This window comes from Solanum lycopersicum, chromosome 2 (assembly GCF_036512215.1).
Source record: "Solanum lycopersicum chromosome 2, SLM_r2.1".
Taxonomy (NCBI): Eukaryota; Viridiplantae; Streptophyta; class Magnoliopsida; order Solanales; family Solanaceae; genus Solanum; species Solanum lycopersicum.
In genome coordinates this window covers 70,899,885-70,921,295 of record NC_090801.1, presented here as the reverse complement: position 1 = coordinate 70,921,295, position 21,411 = coordinate 70,899,885, and the positions used below count along the sequence as shown (strand labels likewise).

The following is a 21,411-nucleotide window of genomic DNA, read 5'->3' as shown; positions in this document are numbered from 1 at the left end:
AAAAGAGGCAAAATATTTGATAAAAAAATAGGTGAAATATACAAATTTGATTTGCATTAACTATTTGAACTATAGTTATGATAAAATAGACAAACTATAGCTACATGGCCTATTATGTTTTCTGGTATAGTTACTTGTGAAATTTCCCTTTTTAAAAAAGTAATTCTAGAAATAAACAAATTTTAGCACTAGCGTCAAACAAACAAGCTTAAGCTTTTAGTATGAAAAGAATATTTACAACAAAACCATCCATGCCATAATCATCGTCTTTATTTTTTTTTCATTATTGACCGCTATCAAAATCATATCATTAGTATTGAATAATAGCTAATTATTGCTATAATTGATTGCATGATTTTTATAAATTAGTCATTACCTTAGGATATTATTGTTAGCGTTGGATTGGTCATTTGCTATAATCTAACTCAAATCAATTTGCTTTCAAATCATAAAGTGTCCAAACAAGCGCTACTAATAATAATAATCGTTTGATATGAGTATCACTAATAAAATTGGATAAACAACATTCATGTATCCCAAAAACAGAGTGTGCAAATTCACTAATAATAACAGAGAGGTCTTGAGATTTTAAATTACATAAAAGAGTAAAAAAAAAGGTAGCAAGACAAAACACATAAAAGCTAGGAAAATTCAATAATTTATGAGCAAACAAACTTGAATCGAAGAAACAAACTACATGTTCCCTAATGGAAAAATTTATAGCCCTTTGCTCTTAAGATGATGGATCTCAAGGCGCCAATTGGTGCCAAAATCATCAACAGAAGTCCCAAAATTATGCAAATCTGTCATCACAAAAAACGAATCATCATCAGAAGAAGAAAAGAAGTATTAGAGTAAAATTAATACTAGAGTGATTCTTACCCAGTTAACTATCCATGAGAGACTGAATCTCTTTGGTTTATAGAGTGCAAGCCACATAATGCAAGGAAGCTGTAGAAGAAAAGAGAGAGTTATATGGTAATAGTAATAGTAATAGTTTAGTTGTATAAAAAAATTTGGAGACATACAAAATATGTTGTTGGGGCAAAAGCAAATCCTCCAAAGAATCCCAAAAGCCCACCAAAGAAAGGAATGGCGATAGCAACGAACATTGTGAAAGCTGGTTGAAACACAATACAAATGTTCGTTGATGAACAGTAATTGTTTTTCTTCATTGGGCATAGATAGAGAGCTTTAATTTCTTACCAACATAGATGGTTCTGGTAATAGCTCGCAAGTAGAAAGTAGGCTTGAACCTGAGTTTCTTGACAAGCAGAGTCTCCATCATGTCAAAAACTGGCATTGCATAGATCTGAACAATGTTGGGCGTTAGACTGGATAACAAAAATGTTGGGTGATAAACAAAAAAAAAGAAAAGCCAATTACCTGATAGCTCCCAATAACATGAATCACAACAAATAAGTTCGCCATGACAATGAGCCATGTAGGTTTCTCCAAGGATATAAGAATATTGTCTTCGACAGAATTCCCAAAGACCCAATAGCCAATCAGAGCAACAGGGAAATAGCAGACAGCTACAACCATGTAAGCAACGACAACACCCTTCCACATGGGTCCTTTGGAAGGCTTTTCGGGCGTTGAAGGAATGGTAGCTTGAATCTCTAACACCACATTGTGACCTGCATAAGCAAAAGCCACATCTCCCAATGCGCTGAAAAAGTTGAACACTACTCCCAAATCGGTTTTAGCGGTGAAGCTATAGTCCACATCCGGCTGCACGCCCTTGTGAACCGAAGCAGCCCACCCAATTGTAGAGTAACTAAATTCAATTCAATAGTTAGTCAGTCATGAGACAGTGCAAAATAGATACCGATAAGTGATTTCTGGATGGGATACCTCAAGGACATGACAGCGGCAGCCAAAGAGACAGCAGATATGGAATCTAAGTTGGGGAGATGAGATAGCACAAAATGGACAGAGGCAAATATCATGATGAAGTATGAAAGTTTCATGTTATAGCAATCGACTTTGCACACTAAATCATGGATCTTCATGAGTGATCTTCCTCCAGTAACCATATAAACAATGTCAACACCAACTTCCACAATTAGTTGTTGGGGCACAACAATCCATAATCCAAGCTTTTCCCCAAAAGCATGTTGACCCAACTCATGATATCTATCAAAACGTTTCCCTGGTACCATTTCGTGCATTTCAACCATTTGCCATAGTGTGTACAAAGTGATAATCCAAGATAACACCAACACCGTTACACCAGGTCCCCTAAATAAAAATTTAAAAATAAATAAATTAAAACAAACAAAAATTAATAGTATTATTAATACAGACGTACCATCCAAGCTGAGACATAGCATAAGGAAGACTCAGAACACCGGCTCCAACCATCGCAGTAACATTGTGGAATGTTGAATACCACCATTTTGCATTCCTAGAAGAAGTTACCGGAAGCCATTCATCGATCTTCCTCTCTTCTGCACTTCTTTCATCAACCTGTCATTGAAATTATTCAACTTTAAAAAATCAATTATTATTTCAAATACTTATAAACATTCTAACACTGTTTGCAAAATGAAAGTACAATACCATATTGTTTGTTGTATGACGAGTGAATGAAATCACAAATTGAATCAAGAATAACCTTTCTCTTATATATATAATATATATTCCTTCTGTGGAAAATCTTTTAATATAAATAATAATATTATATAAAGTTTTTACCTTATATGTTTACTCTACTCATATCTTATCTTTTCTATCAATGGAAACTTATTTATTAGAGAACAAAATATGTAAATATCATTCAATTCATTAATTGTTATTCCAAATTAAGAATATAACAATTGCATTCTACGTGACAATTTACACGTGAATTATATTATATAAGACTCAACATTATATATTTATTTGTACATATTTAAAATTGAAATATATAAATATAAAATAAAGTAAATGAAAGAACATATTTATATATTATGAGTGGGTAATATGTGATTATACTTTATCCATTTCTAAAATACACTTGCTATCTTGTTTTATTTTATTCTTATCCCCCCAATATATACTAAAACATTTCCCAATTCCTTTTTATTATATTCTCTAACTAAGATTTCGTGTCTTTTTAAAATAAATTTACCTTAAAATTTGCTGTCATTTTTAAAAAATCCATCATTAATACTGTTAATTAATATCATTCCTTAAATCCCTCTCAAATACTTCTTTTGTGGTACCCTTTTTCCTTCCCATAATCTTATTATATAAATGATATTTATATCTTTTTTTCCCCTCAAGTGGCTCTTTTTCTTTCTTTGTCCTTTTTACCTTTTTTTTTTTTTTACTCTCCCTCGTTTGTGGACATCTTTTAAAGAAAAATATCAAGTATAGAGTAATTTGATCAAATTATTCTTACTTATTATTTTTTAAAATTTAATACTTATTTATTTTGTATTACAATAATATCTCTTTATATTTATGACTATGGATAAAGGTGAAAAACGAATAACCAATTATGTCTAATTTTTTTTTATATTGACAAGTATTGTGAATCATCTAATTTATGTAAAGACAACAACTGGTCTGAAAATAACTCATTACATCCAACTTCCAAGTGGGTAATAGGGGTTCTCTCCTATTTTCTTTTTAACTTTTCGTCCAACAATAATTGTCTATTATATTAAAATTAATTATCTAACAATACTGGTTCAATTTAAAAAATCAAAAGATGATTTTCAAAACGTTAAAATTTAATAAAGTCAAAGAGTAATATAGTAATACTTCTTAAAAAATATGTCAAATCATTAGTGGATAACTAGTATTATTTATTGCACGTTTTGAGCTTTAGTATAAAAGACAACAAGTTTTACTCTACCATCGGTGAATGCTCGACAAGCAGTAGTCTTGATTTTTTTTTGTCCAGTTTAATAACACGGCCCAAGTTAGGTATTTTGAGACACTAAACCCAGTCAATGCTCTAGAAGTGATAGTGTGGAATTTGGTTTTAGTCTAACTCACATTTCAATTATCAAGTCTTATAATGAGTTTATCCATCTCATTAACTATTAAAGTGAGACTTTTATTATTCTTTAACGGATAGTGTTATTCTTTTTGTCCGGTTCAACAACACGGCCCCAGTTGGTATATTGAGACATTAAACCCTCTCAATTAACCATAAGTTCAGTCTTACAGTCAAAAGCTAGAATAAGATACGTTGTTCATCTAATATAAACTCTAATTCTTACTTATAGGGCTATATATATTTATCTCTACCAACGTAAACATGAATAAGAGAATGTTACCGCGTTTGAAAATATTTATGGTAAGTAAATATTTGAAGGACATAACTTCTTTTTCCCGTATATTGGACACTACTAAAAAATTAATAGAGGGGGGCAAGTAGTGAAAAGTTTGATAAGCTATATTTCTTACTATAGCAATATTTTTTATAAAAATTATAAAACTAAAAAAAGATCTTATAAAAGGGTACAGAACCAATTGGATGTGTGTATCTTGATGTAGATTTGGTCAACAAGTTCAGTGGTACCCTAAGAATCCCCTGTTTTCTAACAACTAGTTTGAGATCAAGACGTGTTGTTGATTTTTAATTGTATGTTTTACATTTTGATGATGCGTCCATGATAATAAAGACTCAAGTGACATTATGGTTTTTGTTTATTAGAAAGAAGAAAAGTGAAACAGAGACGCACAAAGATGTGTTATAAGTTTTGACAATGAACAACACCATGAAATCACCCATATCTTTACACATGAAGAAAAACTATACTCTAAAATGTTTTTATAGCCAACACACACGAAGGCAATATAGAAATTTCCTTTGCCAAACATACGTCTATCTAAATTTAATCAGATGGCGTAATTACTTGATCAATCATAAGAAACTTGTCCTAATTGTAAAATTTGTAGGTCTTTGCTTGTACTATGATGGATCTCAACCCACCAATTGGTGCTAAAACCATCAACAGAACTCCAAAAATAATGCAAATCTGTCACAAAACAACATATTAGTTAAGTGTATTATATAAAATGCAGAATCACAAAAATTGAAAATGTCACTTACCCAATTAGCAAGCCAAGAGAGACTCCATCTCCTTGGCTTGTAGATTGCTAGCCACATGATGCAAGGCAGCTGAAGAAAAATAAAAGAGTTATATGCACTACATAGAGATTAGATGTAGGGGAAAAAAACTCTTTATATATTCACTTACAAAATATGTTGTTGGGGCAAAAGCAAATCCTCCAAAGAATCCAAGAAGGCCACCAAAGAAAGGGAATGTGATTCCAACAAACATTGTGAAAGCTGCAATGACATAAAAAGACATTTGTTACAAGGACTATTTCAATGTTTTTATAGTATGCGACCAAGTCATGACTTACCAACATAGATGTTTCTGGTAACAAACCGCAAATACCAAGTAGGCCTGAATCTAAGTTTCTTAACAAGCACGGTCTCAATCATGTCAAACACTGGCATTGCGTAGATCTACAAGATTAAAGATTTGTTATAAGTAACTGAAATTTTGCAATTTAGATGATGAGAAGAGTAGATGGTAATACCTGATAGCTTCCAATAACATGTACAACGACAAACATGTTAGCCATGACAATGAGCCAGGTAGGTTTGTTCAAAGAGATGAGAATGTTGTCTTCCACTGCATTTCCAAACATCCAGTATCCAATAAAAGCAACAGGGAAGTAACAGAGGGCCACAACAATATAAGCAACAACAACTCCCCTCCACATAGGTACTTTGGAAGGTTTTTCAGGTGTTGAAGGAATTGTAGCTTGAATCTCCAACACCACATTATGACCCGCGTATGCAAAAGCCACTTCTCCCAATCCGCTTAGAAAATCAAACACAGTTCCTGCAGTGCTGTGAGCCTTGTACCCATAATCCACATTTGGTTGTACACCCTTCTTAACTGATGCCCCCCAAGCAATTGTAGAGTAACTACATCATCACAATACATAAATATGCAAAAACTTAGTAACCCTATGAAAAGGTACATTTATTATTTAAAGCAAGAAATTTTACCTTAAGGACATAACAGCTGCTGCCAAAGACACACCAGATATGGAATTGAAATTGGGGAGATGAGATAGCACAAAATGGACAGAGGCAAATATCATGATGAAGTATGAAAGTTTGATATTAGCGCAGCCATCTTCTTGTTTGCAAACCAAATCGTGCACCTTCTGAAGTGATTTTCCTCCGGTGACCATATAAACAATGTCAACACCAACTTCCACAATTAGTTGTTGGGGCACAACAATCCATAATCCAAGCTTTTCTCCAAAAGCATGTTGACCCAACTCATGGTATCTATCAAAACGTTTCCCTGGAACCATTTCGTGCATCTCAACCATTTGCCATAGCGTGTATAAAGTGATAATCCAAGATACCACCATCACAGTTACACCAGGTCCCCTGAAATTAAACTACTCCTTTCAGTTTATCGAACTTTTAATGTTTTTTTTTTACTGAAAGAAAAACAGAGTATTGTATTGTACCATCCAAGCTCAGACATGGCATAAGGAAGACTGAGGACACCAGCACCAACCATAGCAGTAACATTGTGAAAAGCTGAATACCACCATTTTGCATTCCTAGAAGAAGTAATCGGAAGCCACGCATCGATCGCCTTCTCTTCTTCTGTTCTTGTATCAATCTACACTCATTTCCATAAGTATTTATATTCAAAAAACCATAAACATATACAGGATGTTTACACAACTTACAATACATTTTAGTTTGGTCTAAAACATCCAATTTTGGTCGTTTTAAACGTTTAACTTCGATACACTAACATAGTTATTATCGCACTCGAAGCAATTTTCATGTGTTAGTTATTATCGCACTCAAAGCAATTTTCATGTATTTTGTCTTTAGTAAGCTAATTTGTATCCTACATAAAAAAAAAAAAATTATTCAAAAGCAACGTGAATTTTGGCGTAAAACTGAGGAATTGGGAAAAAAAAAAGATTGGGATTTTAAATCGATAATCCATGTGACCCACTAATAATAAAGTATTGATAGTGTGAGATTTGTATAGTATGAAAAAGTCAACTAAAAAGTTGAGACGATTTTCTCATCGCACGTCTTCAGTGTATGTATAACAAGTTGCCGTGAATTCACGGTTGTCAATAAATAAGTAATTAAAGTCCTATGAAAGAACCCTACTGACCTAACGTGATGTACACACATGCAACGTTTAAACTGAATTTAATGATCCGAATTATTTTATTTATTTATTTTTAAAAATGTAATATCAGTTTGACTTGTTCAAGATTGATTCTAGACCACCAAACAAACAAGAAAGAGCTAGGAAAATTCAAAATTTTCTTATGAACCAAATTAAATGAACACAGAAACGAGCGAGATAGACTGGCTTTTTTGGTACAATAATATTTCAAGATCTAAAACTCAACCAAGCATTTCAATATTTAGCATTATCTCACACAACATTTATGGAAATTCTTGGTATCTCAAGAGTTTAACTTTTATAAATTAAACCATACTATATTGTTACGAGTAATCGGAAACAACAACCTAATAGGTCATAATACACTTGATATTGTCCTTGCATATACGTTAAATTCATACATGTTTGCAGAGAGAGAGAGTTACCTTGGAGTCATCGTAATTTGATGGAGCTTGAGTTCCCATGGCTACAAGTTGTGACTTGTGTTAAATCGGAAAAATGAAATGACCAAATAATTTTAAAAAGGGAAGAAACGGAGGAGAAAGAAGATTAATGAATATGGAAGACTTGGAAAAAATATCGAAGCTATCTGTCTTTTATAAACAAAAAAATAAAACTACATATTCTCTTAGCTGTGTATATTATTATGATGGATTCTCAGTCCTATAGTATGTATTTAAATTTAAAATAAAAATAAAACACCATCTTGGACCTAACAAGTAGCTAGAAGAGATTGAAAGTGACGTTTTTGTTTGACTTTGAATTTTGTACAAAAATAATATTGTCATCAACGAATTAGGCGATGAATTTTACACTATATATATACTATACAAGCTGCCATCAGTCTCATTGTTATTTGCTTATACTCCAAATAACAATTGTTTTGACTTAAAAGTTGTTTTCAGATTGGCTGTAGCACTCTCCTCGGAAAATTCCACCAACTCCTGAGTCAGACTATTTTTATTCTCCGGCCTGCAATTATTTGTTATATAATGTATCGTGTTGTGCGTTTAAAAATATTATTGCTATGATCGACTTTAAAACGCTAAATATACGAATTAACGACACTCATAATGAAGGAGATATTCGTGAGTTCATACACAATTTGAGTAATAATGACCGAAATATATGTGAACATCTCACATGCAAATAATTGATCATCTAAAATTAAGGAAGATTTGAATTTACTATAGGCAAATGGAATTTTAAATAGAATAAAAGACATAAAAGATATAGAAAATATTGAATTTCATATTTATATAATATATAATTTAAAAGACATTATTTATACAAAATTTGATCTCCAATTTCTTTTTTTACAGGACAATATAATATGTATAAGTTATCATATTTTTTTGTCGTCATAATTTTCTTTTTTTCTTTCTTAGAGTTTAACCATAAAAAAAAAAAATTTATTACTTTATGAAGTATCTTTTTTTAAAAATTAATATGTAAAAATTATAATTTATAATACTTTCTTCATAGTTTTTGAATATCTGAATGTTTAAAATATTAAGTTAATCTAATCTAAATTAACTTTAAAAATTAGTTAAATTGACCTTTGAAAAGTGGAAGATGACAAATAAAAGAATGGAAGGAGGGAATAATTAATTAAAAGAAAATTATTCCGATACGTCTGAAATGGATTATCGAAGACGTAAAACGCTCACAAATATTACTCCATAAGGAAGTGTATATTTTCCAATTTTTGGTTAAAATTTTAAATAATTTCTATTTTTTTTTTAAAAAATAGTAAAATTATATCCTTTCGCCCTACATCGTATATACCCCATCTTTCACCTCTAGGACACCATATTAGGCAAGTCGACAAACAAAGACAAATGCACTTATTTCTTTAGAAAATCGTACAATTTCAATTTTTCGTGTTTAACTAATTTTTTTCACGGATAATATAAAGATTTATTAATTAGATGTATACAACAATATTGGAAAAGATTGTTTTGCAGAAGAATATGAAATATTTTTTTTTCATTTATTAATCATTACAATACAATGTTATTGAATTATTTCTTTAAGAATTGAAAATCGAGTATTCACGATATAATTAATATAAAGTTTTCATGATTATTCTAGAGTTGTTGCAGACTTGTATTAGTTTATACCAAACAATTTATAATAGGTGTTAGTACATATGTTATTTCACTTAACCATCGGTTAATATTGATTTGGTATATTTTCACCTTGTTTAACTAATAAATCAATAACAAGAAAATGAAATGCAATTCATTCGAATAAAACTAATGAGAATAAAAAAGAATAGACACAACAACTTTCCATAAAATTTACTTAATTATGATAAGTCAATATAATTTAAGAGAAATATCATTATCATACACCAAAATTAACTATAGATTTAATCTTTTGGATATACTTTCCCATAAGTTAACAATTATCTATTTTTAATAGTCAACTTGTAAGTATTTCTCATAGACACGACATCTTACCTCTATATATAATAATCATTAAATTTAAAAGAGTGCTTCACGCTTAGGCCTTTTATTTTATGTAATAATAACATTTGTAACATCGCATTACTATTGTAATAGCGGTAAAATGAGTTCGATTTTAAGAAAGTATTATGACAAAACTTCTTCACGATACTATTGTTTATTTTCAATTCTTTTTAATTATAATAATAAAATATATTATAGAAAGTGTTTCTTATAAAGAAGTCCAACTAATATTATAGATGCTTACGATATACTTTACCAGCTTCGGTTTTTCTTTGAATTTGACTAAAAATATAACTTTTTAGTGTTGATGATGATATTTAAATTCAAAGCTTACGAATTTTAAAGTTAACTCACAAAGTGTACACACATGACCCCATTAAAGTAGGCCTTTTTTTTCTTTTTTTCTTTTTCATCATGTGCTCTTTCGTTGACTTCCCATTTCTTTGAAGATAATTTATTTGACGCAACTCCCTGGAATAAGGGCAACTAAAAATAAGATATTTTCCCTCTCTTCCCGGAGGTTTTATTTTGCGCTCGATTACAAATATTTTGTTTTAGTTATATGATCGCTTTTTTTTCAAGAAGTATGTTCTAAAAATATATAGAATTGGTAAATAAAATAAATGAGTGTGATTTTCTTTTTCATGGATTAATATTGTTTTTTTTTGTTCTTTAATTACTGACATATTTTATTTTTAATCCTTTTGTTGTGTGATTATACATCTAATCTTTAATTAATTAATTAAAATATGTGTTATTATATAAGGATATGTAATGCTTAAGATTGTTTGTGGAATTATATTATCCTCAACTATAACATAACAATACAAATTTAACATAAAATTTAGGTGATTAAATGATATGACGGTAACTATTTCTTAAATTTTCTGAGAGTATATTTTAAAATTATTTAAAGATTAAATATACTTAACGAGATATTACACTCATAGATTACCAGTATTTAAAGGACCAAAAACACAATTTCCCTTCTTACATTGTTGTTTTGCTTATTCATATTATTAAGTAGCAATTTTATAAGGTCAACTTCTCAAGTTGAAATTTAAAAGAGAAAAGGCTGTACGTATGAAACACAAGTGTGGAAAATTGCGTGTGTCCATATTCTAATAGGCTGCTGAATTTTCCTAGAAGTTGCATTTTCATATAATGGCTTATATACGTTTGGGTTGCAGTTGCTTTTTCATTATGTAAAATATTAGGCAAATCAATAATATAGTATTTCAAAGTAGTTATTGCTTTTTTATGTTCTAACTCTCATATCTCCAAGTGGATTTCAACAAAAACCAACCAAATCCATTCAGAAAAAAAAAAAGTCCTTAAATTCCTTCATCAAACAATACATGTGCCAATAGGGTAAAAAGAAAAACATTGCACATTTAATTATATAAAAATAATCGTATTCTCTTAGATATAAGAATTATTTTTCGTGTAATAATAAAGGCGACTTAAATAAAGTCTTTTGCGACGCATCACGCATATGCAATGCATAGGTGTGTGGTGTGACAATCCTGCATTTGATCAGAATTTGATTTCACTATTTAATAGTTTGGTTAGGGTGCATGCTTATTTATATTTAGTTTTAGAACTAGTTGTTTTTTGAAGTTTAATAATAGAAAAAATTAAATAAATGATAAATTAAAGATTATATATTATTAATACTAACAAGATTTTCTAGTTTTCAATATATAACATTAGATTTTTACAATATTTGACAAATTAATAAAGGGAAAATACCAAGTATCCCCTCAATCTATGCCCGAAATTTCAGAGACACACTTATACTATACTAAGGTCCTATTACCCTCCTGAATTTATTTTATATGTAATTTTCTACCCCTTTTTAGCCTACGTGGCACTAGTTCAAAAAAAAAAGTCAACCATCGTTGGGCTCACAAGATAGTGCCACATAAGCTAAAAAGGGATAAAAAATTATTAATAAAATAAATTCAGAGAACCTTAGTATAATATAAGTGTGTCTCTAAGATTTCGACCATAGATTGAGGGGTACTTGTATACTGTATTTGTAACTTGCAGGATAGATTGAATCCCCAATTTTCTCTTACTCAGTTGGTTAAAAATATCTCCCCAATATTTTCTATTCCTAATCTTCTACCACTAAACAAAAATAATTTGTTCCAAACTTCTTCCCAAAAATATCTCCCTTTTTTCCTAATTTTTTTTTCCTTAATATTCACACAATTTTCTCCTTTAAATATATTCATGCAATTATCTTTTTTAGTTTTCTCAAACACGATTTTTTCTTCTTCTTTTCCTTATTCGTATGTTTTCATCCCTGATTTATTTATTTTTTAGCTTTTTTGTCATTCAAAACTTGAAAAATAACACAACTATATTATTATTATACAAATTTAAATTGGTATCATAGTGAGTGAATTTGTATACAAATTGATATCACTTAAATAACTTTTTTCCTTCATAGATACCAACTTAGTATACAATTTTCATACACTAAAATAGTTAATAAAATATAAAAATGGCTGATCACCAGTTTGCATTCCAACTTTGACATACATACATATATTCTGTATATGAAATTACTTTGTAAAACCGATTTCATTCATATATAATCTAATAAAGTATATCTTTTAAATTTGATATCATAATCCATAAAAATTAATTCGTATAGCAATTTCATAAATAATTAATCAAATATGAAGCATTAAATTTTATAGTCATTATACACATCACATATAAAACATTTTTATATATAACTTATATTAAAATATTAAGTAAACCAAATATCAAATGAATAATATTAATAACTCAACATAAATATGGCATTTAATGGGTATATAACTTGGTTAACAAGTGGTAGACTAATATACAAATTTAATACCGTTTTCATATATTATTATTTTTAGAAAACATTCTTTTTATTTCTTTTATGGTCATGAAGAATTAATAATGGAAATTGAAACTGTTTAGAGAAAGAAGACCAAAGAGGCCGAAATAATACTTTGCCGGGAAGCCAATGTCCACTTGGGGCTCCGTATTAGTTTGGTTATACATATACATAGTCCGTCCATAGATTTTAATTTATTCGTTTTACTTATTTTCAATCTATTTTTTTTAAAAAAAAGTCTTTTTATAGTAATTTTTTAATTTTAATAATTGTTTTTTTTTTAAAAAAAAAGTAAAAAGTATTGAGCATTAGCAGAAAATGAATTTTGAGTAAAATTGTATTAGTCATAGTCAAGATAACGCCATAAATAAATTTAGACTAGAGATGTTGACATTGACTGCCCAAAATATACGCCTATATATTTTGACTTTTTAAAAATTTGTTTCTTCATTTCTTTAATTAGTTAATAAAAGTAAACATTTATAAAAAGTGTTACTCATTGTATAACAATTTTGATAAGAATAAGAAAGAAAGCAATTTGATTGTATGTATTAACAATGTTTGACGTCATTTCCGTGTTCCTCTGTTATATCGTTGACTTGACAGAGCAAACGGTTTCTTATTTTTAATTTTATCAATCTACTCTTTAATGGCACAACTAATTATCATTAAAAAAAATCAAGACGGGAAAAAATATACGAAGATTAATGTAGGTTTAAGATTAGCTTTTCTGTTTGATATATTCCTGTACAATTACTAGGTTATATTAACAACAATAACATATATCTAGTGTAATGAAAATATAGAGAGATCGATGTATGTAGACCATATTTGTACGTTTGTTGGTAAAGAAAGGAGAACAAAACATAACAATAGTGGAAGAAAACTGAAGAAGAAACAACTAGTAGAAATTAAAAACTAAGAATAATCTATATGAAAAAATTAATAGAATAAAAATGAAATGATACTAATATTATTGCTCAAAATTTTGGACTTTTCAAACTTGTAAGTTTAATTCAAGTCAACTAAGAATTTTCCATGAAACTCATGTACTGCAAGTAGATAAGCTAAACGACGCACGCAACTTACTAATCACTGACTTTTACTTTTTTCTGCAATTGATTCGCTTAATTTCTACTTTGTGTCTAAATTCTAAAAGTAGTGCAAATAATAGAATTCCTATTAATTCCATTCACATCAACACTTTGTAATAATAATCAAAAGATCATATAAATACAAATATTTTAGGATATATTTTATTTTTTAAAAGTTGATGGCGTCAGATTGATATACGTTACTCACAGTAACGTTTTACTCCTAAAACGTTACTCACATTAACGTTTTAGGAGTAAAATGTTATTGAAAATAACGTTTTAAAAGTAAAACGTTACTTACAGCAACGTATATCAACCTAATGCTGTTAGTTTTAAAAAAATAAAATTATACCCTAAAACGTTACCATGAAATACGTTTATACTGGTTTTGTAAAATTTTAAAAAAATATATTACTTTGGTAAATTGTTTTATATAATGACTTAGTTTGGTTAAAAATTCCAAATGCCTTTATCTAAACCAAGATAGTGAATGGCATACTAGATGGATCAAAGACATTGTATTGGGATACAAAATTTTCCTCAATCAAACGAACCTAAAGCAAACCAAGAAGTGGGAGATTTACAAGAACTTTTGATGGCTGGCTAGGAAAAACTTCAAAGTTTAATAAGTCTCTCTGCTTCAACTTACTAAAAACATGTTTTATTATACATATCCTTCTTCAAGAAAAACTTGCACACAACTACAATTAAGGAAGCTTGACGGATTAGTTCTTTAAGTTACAACCGACAGAGGTGTTGCAAAATGTAATTAAAACATACATCAAACAGATTTACATGTCTTCTAGAGCGAAGATACTACTTCTTGGAAATCTTACTAGGTTATTGAACTATGAGGACATGTAGATGTATTGAACTAAGAGCTCACTTGACCTGCCAAATTAATGGAGTCCACCGTATGAATCATCACCATCATTCCCATTTCTGATTATATCAACCAGAATTCCTCACAGTCTAGAAGATCAGGCCGTGGATAGAACAGAACGCTCGTATAGTTCATATGGCCTCAGTTCGCTTGAAGTGGCTTTGACAGTTTGTTCTGAAGCACCAAAACATAAGTACTGATTCACCAAACTCTTGTTTCCTTTGTATATTGAATCTGATGATTTTGCTCGTACGTGATTGGAAGAAGAAGGTCTAGCAAGCTCATTCTCAATTTGAGTGGCCTTTTGTTGGTCCAATGAAGTGTGTGAAGACACTGATGAAATTGAGAATGAACTAGAGCAAGATGATCTACGGCGGACACTAAGATGTGGTATGGCCAGCATGACACCATTTACCAGCCCTGAAGCAAGTTTCTTCTTAGCTGTTGGACTTGGAAGGTTACTTCTAACAGAGAGTGTCCGCTTGTTGTTTGGAAGAGAGGAAGGCTTGGAGAATCTTTGTCGAAGAGGAACTGGTGCTGCTTCTGAATTTCTAGCACAACTTTGATCCGCCAATTTCTTGAGCCTCTGAGTATCTCCTTTCCTTATTTTTGGCCAATAGAAAAAGCGTTTCAGCCTTTGTGCAGCATTATTTGCAGAATTGGTTTTACCCTCATTTCTAGAACAATCATTTTCAGTGTTCAAATTGTGTTGACTCAATTCAGTTGAGGTGCTCAGCTCTGCGCTTTCATTGCCATCATGCTCAATGCCCGTGTATAAGAAGATTTCGGTGTCGGAGAGTCTGAAGGAAGTGCCAGGACTACTACCTACGTGTTGCATCTTTAAATGAGATGCTACAACTCTCCTCGCTGAATGGTCGTGTTGACTAAAAATTCCCCCAGCAGAGATCAACTGCTTTGTGAGAAGATCTGATGAAGCAGAACGAGGCCGTTGCCTAAGGATATCAAGTGGAGTCATTCCATCCTTATCACGAGTATTGACATTCACAGAGCGGACAGTCATTAGTAATTCCACAAGTTCAGAATGAATATTTCCAATGACAGCCAAATGAAGTGCAGTTCTACCATCCTTATTTTCAGCATTGACAATTTCTTCAATGTTGAACTTCCCACAAACTAATTGCTTCATGAGCTGGACTTGATGGTCCAATCTACGGAAACAAGGAGTTTGGAAACCAGTAATGGCGACATGGAGAAATGTTTCTCCGGCATTGTTTCTCAAATAGACCAATGAGCTTGATGCAACAATTAAAGCTTCAACAACAGCTAATTGGCCCCTGGAAGCAGCAATATGTAGTGCGGTGTTGCCTTGATTGTCTGTGGAGTTAATTATATCAAAACTTTTTATAAGATGTTGGACAACCTGCAACCATGAACAGAATGATATAAGGCACAAAGGAAATCCAAACTTAAATTAAGGAACTGCAAAATAATTACCCCAACTGCTAACATTAATATTGTCTCTTTCAGATACTTAAGATTTCGAGATTACAACAGTTACATCATCTAAGCTTGCTCTGAGGTAATCTTCAACATGAGAAACACGAGGTCAACCATTTATTATTAGATGAGAATAGTATCCAAAAGTCCAGCTGATCTTTTTTTCCCTTCTGTTTTAAAAAATATGGATGAGTAAATCCAGACCAGAGTCTTTTCAAAGTCTCAGATCAGGTCATAAACAGACATCTGTGAAAAGAAAAGCCAATTGTCTCACCTCTTAACTCCTAAGTAAAGGTCAAGTACATAATCAAATATCTCAGTTATATTCCCATCTCGAATTAGAAGTGGACAAGCTAGGGAAAGTTTACAGAGAGACGTCTGAACAGGAGAACATCTTAAAGTAGACATTAACTAAGACTTTGAGTAAGGCAACAAGGGAAAACAGATGATTAGCAAAATTCTACCACCTTCTGCTAACGTACAGTGACTAGTACAAGAACCTCATACAATAAGTAGTAGATTATTGCCGACTGAGAAACTTTTCTTTAGATTAGTTTACATGTAGACTCGTAAATTTAATATCCGATTTTCCTCATAGATATATGATCAACAAAGAACAAAGTTAGAAGTACCAAAGCCATGATTCAGAAAGCCATAGCAAGCCCAATAGCTACTTGTACGGGAGAACAAGTAAGCATAACTCCCTCCTCCTAAACAAGTAAAATAGATTGAGCGTGGGGAGGAACATATGTACTAGTTATATCATTTGTAATGGATTGAATCTCAAGACATTCTTCGAACCAATCATAGACGTTCTCGGGAACTAGAATGCAACAAGAGGTCTCCAAAATCCTCAAACTGGTAAACAAACAATGCAAAAGGCTCAAACTGGTAAGCAAGCAAGTCATACCTCAACCTGCCCCTTGCCAGCAGCTGCATGCAAGGGTGTTGCACCCTGAATGTCTCTATAAGCTAAGATGTCATCACAGCATTCAGCAAGAAGCTCCTTCAGTACCTGAAGATTACCTCCTCTAGCAGCAGCATGAATTGCTCTATTCATCATCTCCCACTTATAAGCCGATGGAATCTCACCGCCAATATGTTCATCACGCAACAGAAACCTCGGGGTGATAGCAAAATCAAACAGAACCTTGAAAAGATCACAACTTTTACTCCTAGCAGCAGCATATAATATATCAGTGACACCATATTCCCCTTCTCCGAACACCAAAAGCGGGTTTCTTTCAAGCAATTCTTGAACAAAAGAGAGGTCTCCAGCAGAGGCAGCAGTATATAAAAGCCACCCACCATAGCCAGCTTTAAGAAGTGAATTTTTCCCTTTCTTGGTGTCACATTGAAGCATCAGCTTTCTAGCAACTTTAGAGCGGCATCTAGCCACATCATCAAACTGTTCTTCATCATCCCATACAGACTCAAGCCTTCGAATCCTACGTAGTGAAGTGAGCTTAATAAGGTGATTTCCATCTAAACGAAGAAGCTCACGGACCAAATCATAATGACCATTAGCAGCTGCATAATCAATTGGCGAAGCATACCACCATTGATCCCCTGTGCTCTCCCATCGAAGAGGAAAATACGTTGGAGGCATTCCAACAAACAGATTATGAGTATACACGCTCAAATTTTACCAAACAAGTTCCAGAGGGAAAATTAAAGATTCTTCAACAAGAAATTAAAACTTCACAGTTAACAATCGCAAAGAGATAGGAATGAATGACATAAAGGAACTTTACCCACAAAACAACTACTACTTAAAGAGATAATAATAACAAGAGAAGACCCTACTGTGACAAGTACTAAAAATAGCTTGTGGATATACAGAATAATCAATAGCTTCAAGAATACAAATAAAAATATGAGAGAAAATAGTACAAAATGACACATGGAAAACCATGATTTAGTTATAGAAAAGTGTAGACAAAACCAGAAAAGATTGATAGTGATGAGAGAGAACAAAGATTGAGCCCATCATTAACCCACTAAAACTGACACATTTGCTTACCACAAATGTTCAGACCTAATTTCTCACAGAATTAACAAAATAAATTCATGGAAGAGATATTCAATTTTTTGTATCAGATCAAATAATTTGTATTAAATTAATGGTCATAAATTAAAATTAAAATGCGTATAAATTTAATGCTATGATTTTTATGTTAAAACACATTTATTTAATTAGATATAAATTATACATCAATTTCAATTGAGTGAAAAAGCTGATGATTCAGAAACAGCATGCAAAAGTGAAAAAGGAGCCAAACTTTTTTCAGGGAACTGTCGTAAATTGATAGATATATATATATCCCCAAGTCATGCCCCATTTTAACTTCTTTCCATGCCTATATTATTATATAAACAAAATTAGAGCATTACATTAAGAAATTAAATGAATATAATATTTTATTAACGTTAGCTTTTCAATTGATTAATTAATTTAACTAATGATCGTCAATTTTTTTTTTTTATTTTTTTTTATATTGGTCGAATATATATTTTTAAGATAGTAATTTACAAAGGTAAATTAGGAAAATATTACAATTTATATATTAATTTTATAAAATAATAAGTATTATAAATTGACTATTTATAATAAAGATAACATAGAAGGAGTAATTAAGATGAGTAAATTTCAAAGATTTCATTCCAAATATGCAATCTCGAGATTCGAAATTTTACGGTATCATTCCTCATCTGTCTGATGCACTTAGGTACGTTATCGAGTACAAAATATATTGTTGAAGTGTAACATACTTTTTATTTTTAAGAAAGATCTTTAGAGATATTAATTAAAGCTAATTTAATGATAAAATTCTTTTGATTCTTCTCAGCCTCTTCTTAAAAAGGAGAGATAGTCATTATTAAGGATTTAAAAGTAAATGGAAATCACATCAACAAGAAAGGGGTAGTTTTAGAAAAAATACTACTAATCTACTTTTTAAAAAAAAAATTATTTTAAATTACTTATTCATTTTAATAAATTAAAAAAGAACAAAATATTGTTATCTATTATACTTTTAATTAATTATTTTAAAAAAGATAAAATCTTTTTAAAAATTTAAAATTTTTAATTCATCTATTTCTTAATTTATAGAATAAAATAATAAATTCACTATCTCAATCATTATTTCTTAATAAGCCTGACATTTTAAAATTGAACAAGCAATTGAAATTAACAGGAGTAATTAATACATTCTTGAATTTGAAAAAATCATATATTTTGGACAACATTGGATTGAAAAGAGTAATTATACCTACTATTTACTTTGTCAAATATTTTTTAATTTGATTTCTCTTTTTATTTATCAATTTTGAAAGAATAATTTATTTTTTCCTGTTATCCCCTCAGTTTATTAAGTTAATGTGTTTAAAAAATATAGCGAGTAATATAGTAGATATAAAATAATAAACTAATTATATCAATCATTATTTTTCTTAATTAATGTGCCAAAACAAAGTTTAACAAGCAAAAAGAGATGAGGGAGTAATTTATATTCCTTATTCATTTCTACGTATAACTTATTTTTAAAATAGATTTTCATTTTTACTTGTCCTTTTTGATATTATAAAAAAAGATAATATTTTTATTTTCATATTTTACCTTTAACATTAAATATTTATTTTTAAAATCATTTTTTTTAAGACATCACTAAAAAATTTCTTGATGAGATTATTTCTTTGGTCATTATTTTAAAAGGTATTAATTTATTTGATTACTAGACAGCAGGTGATGACCCCCTTAACCAAAAGTAGTTTACCTTTGTTGAAATTAGGTTCTCTTTTAGGCAAATTATACAGTAGGAATCAGTTTGAGGCAGTGAAAGATGATTTATATAGAGAGAGAGAGAGAAACCTTCCCAAGAAAAGAATTAAAATTGTTATTTTATTTCAAACTGTTGTTGAAAATCAATAAACTTGTAATAATAATAATTGTTACAAACCACTTATATAATAATATAAATATATACATTAATATGGGAGACAAGTGAAGAAGAGAGGGACCAATCCCTATGACTATGGCCATGTGATAAAACAGCTTTTTAGCTGAAACTGAAAGGGGAGATGAGATCAAAAAGGAAAAAAGATATACTAGTTGGTTCTACAAGTAATAATGCAGCATGTGATTGATTGCCAAAAATTTAGCTTAGTGCTTATACTACTTTTTCCATATAATATAAAGCAACATCACTCACTCAAACAATGTTAGCTACTTGACTTCAATCAATGAAAAAACAAAAAAAATCGTTTAAAATTACTCAATATATTCATTATGTTGACAGAGACTTATGTTAACCTCCTTTTATGTATATTATTATGGAAATGGAATGTATCATTTCAATTATATTTATCTAATCATAATTAATTTGCTTTCAATTGTACATCTCCTTCAAGGCATCCTCAGACTCTTTCCCTACAAATATTACTTACTTTCCATCTTCTAATAATAAAAATCTCCAAATATAATACACTAGTACTGGCTAGCTAGCGTAATACATATGAGGATTATGTACTCATCTAATCTAAAAAAATAAATATAAAAATAACAAGAGTCTTAATATTCAATCTAAACTATAATTGTCACTTCTTTCTTTTCCTATGGGCCTAAATCAAAAGCCCACACCATTTGCAACTCTTCTTAAATTCAGTAGAGTAATACATGTGATACCAAACATAATTTCAATAAATTCAGCATAATTTGCGTGTCTCTGTTGGGGTGGGGGCAGTCCAACATTACACAAATCAATTAAGTTAAGTTACTCCCTCCATCTTACAATGATTGACCACTGATACATAATTATCGTTTAATATTTTCCCTAACTATTTTCAAAATTACAAGAATTCCTTTAAATTTATAAATTCGGATACATCACTAGACTTCCTGATACACCATTAGGCTAGACATCTGAATACATAGGAGATAGATGTACCCGAGTGAGGAGGAATGTATGGAGGGAATAGAACATCCAAATTTATAGGAAAGAAATGTATGAAAGAATGAAATATAACATCCAATTTCATAGGAAACGAATGTATTATAGGAGATTGGAATGCATACGCCAAAAGGAGTGATGTATCAAACAAGAATTTTTGAAATTTTTTAAATAGTAGAGAATTTTTAAAATTATGATAAAAGAACATGAACATTTAAGTAATTTCCCCATAATTGTCCACTAGCACAAGAATTAAATAGACGAAACATGATAAATTATGCATCAGTTCTACAAGTTTAGACGAGGGAAAAAATTTATCGCATCGGGGTTTACATCAATCTAATGCAATTTTCATTATCATATAATTTAATAAAATTTATACATGTTAATTAATTAAGATTAAGTAAATTTAAACATGTGACATATATAATTGAATTGGTGAGGATAAATTTTACCCATTGGATAAATATTGTTAG

At 30.3% G+C, this 21,411-nt stretch overlaps 3 protein-coding genes across 3 annotated transcripts; all 3 read right to left on the bottom strand.

The window, feature by feature from the left end:
* Nucleotides 1–475: 475 nt before the first annotated feature.
* Nucleotides 476–2,677, bottom strand: LOC101264698 (lysine histidine transporter 2-like). Its single transcript, XM_010317634.4, has 8 exons — nt 2,566–2,677; nt 2,315–2,472; nt 1,858–2,244; nt 1,387–1,780; nt 1,207–1,312; nt 1,029–1,120; nt 883–951; nt 476–803 (listed from the first exon to the last, which is right to left on the bottom strand). The coding sequence occupies exons 1-8, from the start codon at nt 2,566–2,568 to the stop codon at nt 705–707; spliced, it is 1,308 nt and encodes a 435-aa protein (XP_010315936.1). The 5' UTR covers nt 2,569–2,677; the 3' UTR covers nt 476–704.
* A 1,952-nt stretch (nt 2,678–4,629) lies between these two features.
* Nucleotides 4,630–8,020, bottom strand: LOC101248631 (lysine histidine transporter 1). The gene is made up of 8 exons (XM_004231751.4): nt 7,622–8,020; nt 6,505–6,662; nt 6,029–6,421; nt 5,551–5,944; nt 5,371–5,476; nt 5,202–5,293; nt 5,054–5,122; nt 4,630–4,979 (listed from the first exon to the last, which is right to left on the bottom strand). The coding sequence occupies exons 1-8, from the start codon at nt 7,658–7,660 to the stop codon at nt 4,881–4,883; spliced, it is 1,350 nt and encodes a 449-aa protein (XP_004231799.1). The 5' UTR covers nt 7,661–8,020; the 3' UTR covers nt 4,630–4,880.
* Nucleotides 8,021–14,284: 6,264 nt separating this feature from the next.
* On the bottom strand, nt 14,285–20,240 carry LOC101248928 (uncharacterized). Its single transcript, XM_004231752.5, has 2 exons — nt 16,897–20,240; nt 14,285–15,909 (listed from the first exon to the last, which is right to left on the bottom strand). Exons 1-2 carry the CDS (start codon nt 17,593–17,595, stop codon nt 14,626–14,628), a joined length of 1,983 nt encoding a protein of 660 aa, XP_004231800.1. The 5' UTR covers nt 17,596–20,240; the 3' UTR covers nt 14,285–14,625.
* Nucleotides 20,241–21,411: the final 1,171 nt, after the last annotated feature.

Excerpts from the sequence above, each read along its gene's own strand:
- LOC101264698 (XM_010317634.4), bottom strand. Across the intron at positions 1,781-1,857 it reads GCCGCTGTCATGTCCTTGAG|TTACTCTACAATTGGGTGGG; the intron begins GTATCCCATCCA and ends AATTGAATTTAG. Across the intron at positions 804-882 it reads TCTCATGGATAGTTAACTGG|ATTTGCATAATTTTGGGACT; the intron begins GTAAGAATCACT and ends TTGTGATGACAG.
- LOC101248631 (XM_004231751.4), bottom strand. The coding sequence starts at position 7,660 with ATGGGAACTCAAGCTCCATCAAATTACGATGACTCCAAG. Across the intron at positions 5,945-6,028 it reads GCAGCTGTTATGTCCTTAAG|TTACTCTACAATTGCTTGGG; the intron begins GTAAAATTTCTT and ends GTGATGATGTAG. Across the intron at positions 5,294-5,370 it reads TACCAGAAACATCTATGTTG|CTTTCACAATGTTTGTTGGA; the intron begins GTAAGTCATGAC and ends ATGTCATTGCAG.
- LOC101248928 (XM_004231752.5), bottom strand. The coding sequence starts at position 17,595 with ATGCCTCCAACGTATTTTCCTCTTCGATGGGAGAGCACAGGGGATCAA. Across the intron at positions 15,910-16,896 it reads CTGGCAAGGGGCAGGTTGAG|GTTGTCCAACATCTTATAAA; the intron begins GTATGACTTGCT and ends TCATGGTTGCAG.